Below are 5,766 nucleotides of genomic sequence, written 5' to 3'. Positions count from 1 at the left end.
CGGAAAGAGCTTTAGAGATAATTTGGGATACCGAGACAGATACGTTCACGTTCAGGCTATCACAATTTAGGCTAAAGGTGAAAGCGGCTACAAGAAGGGGAATTCTGTCGGTTATCAGTAGCGTTTTTGACCCCCTAGGACTAACTGGGCCGTTTGTCTTACCAGCAAGGCTACTACTACAACGTCTATGCAAGCAGAACATAGCATGGAATGACACCATCAGCGAGAAAAAAATGAACGAGTGGAGTCAATGGCTAATTTACATCCAGAAATTGGAGCAAGTGTATGTGCCAAGGAGCCTGCGTCCTAGAGCATTCACAAAAATTGTATCACGAGAACTACACGCATTCGCAGATGCATCGGACATCGGGTATGGGATAGCCGTTTATACGCGTCTACAGGACGATAAGGGTCAGGTCTGCTGTTCGTTGCTATTTGGAAGGTCAAGGGTCGCTCCACTGAAGAAAGTCACCACACCGAGAATGGAGCTAACGGCTGCCAGCGTAGCAGTGAAGATCGTTGCAATAATTACAGGTGCAATGGAGTATGAGTTTGATAAGATTGTCTACTGGACCGATAGTATGTTCGTGTTACGATACATCACCAATCAGACCAGCAGATTCCACACTTTTGTTGCTAACAGAGTCACATGCCACAGACTAACTCTAAACCAATGGAGATGCGTCCCTACTCAGCACAACCCTGCAGATTCTGCATCCCGAGGACTTCGACCAAAGGATCAACGATCTAGCGAGCAATGGTTGTTGGGGCCCAAGTATGTATGGGAGCCGGAGTCACAGTGGCCGAGTTCAGAGTTCTCAAAGGAGCTATCACCTGAAGATCCAGAAGTTAAGAAAGTTTATGCCACACTTGCAGCACCTGGAGACACCGTAACTACAGATAAACTGTTCGCTAGATACTCAAATTAGAAGCAACTCAAGACAACTGTCGCATGGATACTAAGGGCACATAAATGCTTTAAGCAGCGTCGCAGCACTAATAGAAGGTTGAGAGCTCAAGGCAGCGAAGCGTTGACACCACTTAGTGTAGAGGAGTTGGAATCAGCGGAGGTCTCAATTGTTAAATACCTGCAGCAAACGCACTTGCCGTAACGAGTGACCGCCTGTGTGCAAAATGGGTGAACGTATGTGATATATCTATTGTTAGTACTTACTGCGACATATCCATGACTAACTGACACCACTAAATTGGTAAAATGTTCCATGCACCTTGAGAAATTCTGATAAATTACGAGGTTACCATCGCAGAACGCGCGAACTTCGCTCATCCTGACGTCACAAAGCTAATATCAACAAACGCGCGCCTTGTACCGGCCGCACTACAGTAAGGTGTGTTGCGAGGTGTTAGAACTATTTTGGGCGTGGGATACTTGTTGGATCACTAGCAGATGTAGAATGTACATGAATACATGTAATGACAGCTGTAACCGGGTTGACGCTGAATTATACTGTCTTATTTATTACTAGTGAATATCGTGGTTGTATCATGTCTCTGACGTCATAGTGACGTCAGCCGCTGCTTACTACACATGTACGTGGGCAAGCAAAAACGCTCTGACGGTTCACATGTACCGTTATATGGAGACATGAGCATGTACACAGGTGGCACATAGTGTTAGCCATCGAATAAAGTTGAAAACGTAAAAAATCGATAAAATTTCATGCACAACGTGGAGAGTATCCTTAACTCGAGTTAAGCTAACTCGAGTTAGCGATTATTACCGATTTATTATGCATGCGTGCGTGCGTGTGTATGTAAACGTGCGTGCGTGCGTGTGTATGTAAACGTGCGTGCGTGTGTGCGTGCATGTTCACGTATACGTGCGTGCGTGCGTACGTACGTACGTGCGTACGTACACGTGCGTTCGTGCGTGCGTGCGTGCGTGTGCACGTACACGTGCGTGCATGCGTGAGTGCGTACATGTGCGTGCATGTGCACGTACACGTGCGTGCATGAGTGTGTGCATGCGTGTGCAAGTACACGTGCGTGCGTGCGTGCGCGCGTGTGCATGTTCACGTAGGCGTGCGTGCGTGCGTGCATGCGTGCATGAGTGTGTCCGTGCGTGTGCAAGCACGCGGGCGTGCGTGCGTGTGTACGTACATCGTACTAGTGCTGCCGCCTATCGTAGAGGTTAAGCTAACTCGAGTTAAGCGTCTACACGGGCATTAAGTCGAGTTAAGGTAACTCGAGTTAGCTTAACCTCGATCGACTGGCGAGGTTAAGCTAACTCGAGTTAACGTAACTCAAGCAACCTTAACTCGAGTTAAGGCCCCGTGTAGACGCTTAACTCGAGTTAAGGTTCGTCGTGTAGACGTAGCTTATGCCTATCCCTATCACTAACTATAACCCCCACCGTAACCCTAACACTAACTATAAAGCGACTCGCGTCGTATATATAGCGTGTAAAAACAGATAAATTAATCTATGGTGTATAACATTTTGCTTTCAATATAAAAACTAAACTGAACTGTTTCTGAACTGACAATCATTCCCAAACAACTTGTGTAGGCTAGCTAATTAATTAATTAATTATTAGGCTGGAGGTTAATTAATAGCCAGTAAACGGCATTATTTTGTGGGAAAGCGATGCATGTGCAGAACTACCGTACCCGTAGTCGTAGAATATTATTGGCTAATGTAACCAAACTAGAACCTCTAGCGAATGTTACGAGAATGTTCCGTGTTTGCTGGGTCAGGCCTGCCGCCTATGGACGCCCTCTACTGTTGTGCAATACCTTAACTCCGCCTGGTAAGGAAAGCCTTTCTGCCAAAGAAATAGAACAATTGATTTTATGTTAATGAAAAACAGTTCTGCAAGTGCTCTAGCATGGTTTTTAGACATATGCATGTTCAAATGGTATTTGAACATGTATTGCCATTGGCAAAAGTTTCGAGCGGAGCATAGATCATAAATCTGTAGTTATTTAACATGAATAAAGTGTATATTGTGTAAGCGCAGTAACAGTGTGAGTATTTTTAATTAATTTCTCTTCGGCGCTTATTCAGGGCTGCCGCCAATTGACGCCCTCTACTGTTGTTCAACACCTAAAAACAAGTCATGATGTAATTGGTTTGCGGACTGACCAAGGTGGAACAACAAGTCACACGTAACTGAAATAAAGTGATATACGATCTGTCTATTTGATCAACTTAATATGCCGGTAAGTTGTAGAGTTATGGTAAATCGCGAATAATTCCCTTGCATTCGTATATGCCGCGGATCTGTATTTATCTCGTATATGTAGCTTACGCTACTTAGCTTGCGTTATCTGGTTTGCCGTTATCGCGATTAACAGTGCAGCGTGAAGCGCTTTTACGTTGTTTAACTAACCACTAGACTAATATTAAAGAATTAACGCGTTGCCGGCTTCGTCTTCCCCTCTCCCCGTCGTCCTCTCTTCGCGTAGACATAGGTAGCCTCCAAGGGTGTATCTCTCGTAGTCGCTCCTGGCTCTACCTACCTGATATCCCGTGCTTCATTCCTTTCCGTTCTATTCCATGTACCCTTAGTTCTACCTACCTGAAACCCCGTTCTCCTATTCCCTCTTTTATCTCCCCGGAACCAAAAATGCTTTCTTCTTCTTTCTGGTCTTCTTCCTACCTAACCTGAAAAAGAACGCTCTTGTGCTGCGGTTCGGCGCGCCTTATATACCTAGCTGACAACGCACCCCTATGTGCCGTTGTTAAGTACGCATCGTCATAACACTACTCCTCACGCAGATTCCGTGGCGGTACGATTGTCTCCCCTGCCGACGCAACCCGTTTCTAAGTAAATATTCCTCTCTTCCACAACCTAGACTATTCATTCTATTCAAATCTTCTCGTATATTAAGCTGATTAATAGTACATAAACGCGTTGATTATTATACTCTATGTAACATCACTTGGATTAGACGTCCAACCCCTTTTCTTGTGATGATTTCTTTATTAATACATCAGTAGATACAGTAGAACGTAGTTTGTACGTTTTTTTCTATATGATGTAAACTGCAAAAACACAATTACAAAACACCATAAGAAATCATCTAATCAAATACTAATGACATCAAACTTACACATTTCTACTCAAACATAAAACCCAATAAACGTATGATGCTGCCTTTGTCGGTGGTAATATGACGATCTAAATAATATTTTAACTAGCGTGTAATGCCCTACTAATGTCACTTCTGTGCTATCAAACTGACCACAAACCACATGCACAAACCTCAAAACATATGCAAAACACAACCAGAGTAAGCCTAGAGGTCTTATTCTATTGTTAATCATGATCTCTCAACCAAATATGATCGGCAGGTAAATACACCTTTACCATGGCGGCAAATTTACTGAAAATTCTTATATTAGGATTATAGTTGCCAGGATGCGGAATGTACCACTTGTTTCCATTTTCTCTTGTAATATCCCGATCCTCGTCTACCTTACTCTGCGTACCCATTCTCTAGAAGATTGTTCATGAATGTCGTATAGTCCTTGTGAAACTCCCCATTATTCTTGCTCAAGCGTTTCTGTAGTGACGAGAGCCGATCCATTGCTTGTGCCAGGTTATCTGGCAACTTGATGTCTGCCTGTCAAAAAGGCAAATCCATGGAGTAGTGACCATTCTGATATTTCATTGATTCCTCCACTATCTTGTTAAACTGCTTGTCCTCCACTGATGGCTCCCGTTTACTGTCTACTCCACGCTCTGGAAAATCCATATTCATGGCATTACAAACTAAACTTTTTAGACGACCCATGTCCTGTATTGCAGATGATTCAGCTCTGTTTGCGGTACAACGAGTGTGCAGTTCATTGCTTCTTAAAACACTCTACAAGATCCATCCAACAACTGACTTGGCTGCATGGAGTGTTTCTCTCGGACCAGTCCTGAGCTCTAATGGCGTATACGCATCCGGCACATTGTTCCCAATTAGTAGGTCAATCTCTGCGTTGATCCTGTGCAATCCAATGTCATCGAGGGGTTCAAATTCACTAATATCTGTCTAAGTTAGAATGAGGACCCTGGTAACTGGCATTTCTGTCTTAGTGAGCAAGGCTGGTAGCTTGAGAATAGTATCCCTATTTAAACCACTGATTTCCAGTCCTGTGATTCTATGTGTTACCAAGTTCTGAGAGGCTCCCATCGTTTCTAGCTTTATTGTCATTCGTTTTCTTTTGATTCCTAGTTGAGCAGCCAGCTTATCAGTGCAGAAGCTGACGTTACTGCCTGGGTCAAGAAATGCGCAAGTTTCTGCTAGTACGCCACCATCCGAAGTCTTGACCATGACAGGGATTATCGCCATTGTACATTGCCCTATGCTCCCTCCGCCGGCTTTTATATGGCACCGTAGATCACATCCACTGCTTTGTTTATTGCCATCAGCTTTGCTCGTGATGCTTGACCATGCCTTCTTAAACTCCGAAAGTGCTGCAGCTGTATCCCTATGTAGCATCGTGAGATGAGATCCACCACACTTTGAACACTTGGCCCTATTACGACAAAACTTAGCCTGATGCCCAGGCTTAATGCAACCATAGCAGAGCCTCTTTAACCTTAAGAAAGTTTAGCTGTCATCGTGCGTCTTTATCTTCAGCTTATTGCAATGTTTCATAGCATGTGCAGAGTCATTGCAGTAACCACATGGTTTGACGACTACGTCCTAATTGACGACTAATGTCCCTATTGATCCTCTGCTGACTAGTAGCCTCAGCTTGATCCTTTGGAGGCAGTGGCCATCGATGATCCAAATCTTCCGGTGATAA

The 5,766-nt window shown here is 44.1% G+C and overlaps 1 protein-coding gene across 1 annotated transcript; it reads left to right on the top strand.

Moving 5' to 3' along the window:
• The first annotated feature begins 233 nt into the window (after positions 1-233).
• On the top strand, positions 234-929 carry LOC106815057. The gene has a single exon (XM_014819485.1). The coding sequence runs from the start codon at positions 234-236 to the stop codon at positions 927-929; it is 696 nt and encodes a 231-aa protein (XP_014674971.1).
• Positions 930-5,766: the final 4,837 nt, after the last annotated feature.

Source organism: Priapulus caudatus, unplaced genomic scaffold (assembly GCF_000485595.1).
Source record: "Priapulus caudatus unplaced genomic scaffold, Priapulus_caudatus-5.0.1 Scaffold1032, whole genome shotgun sequence".
NCBI lineage: Eukaryota > Metazoa > Priapulida > Priapulimorpha > Priapulimorphida > Priapulidae > Priapulus > Priapulus caudatus.
The sequence above is the reverse complement of the archived record's forward strand: the minus strand, read 5'-3'. Positions and strand labels throughout refer to the sequence as shown.

Bases quoted from the DNA above. Each gene is read 5' to 3' on its own strand.
- LOC106815057 (XM_014819485.1), top strand. From the start codon at position 234: ATGAACGAGTGGAGTCAATGGCTAATTTACATCCAGAAATTGGAGCAA.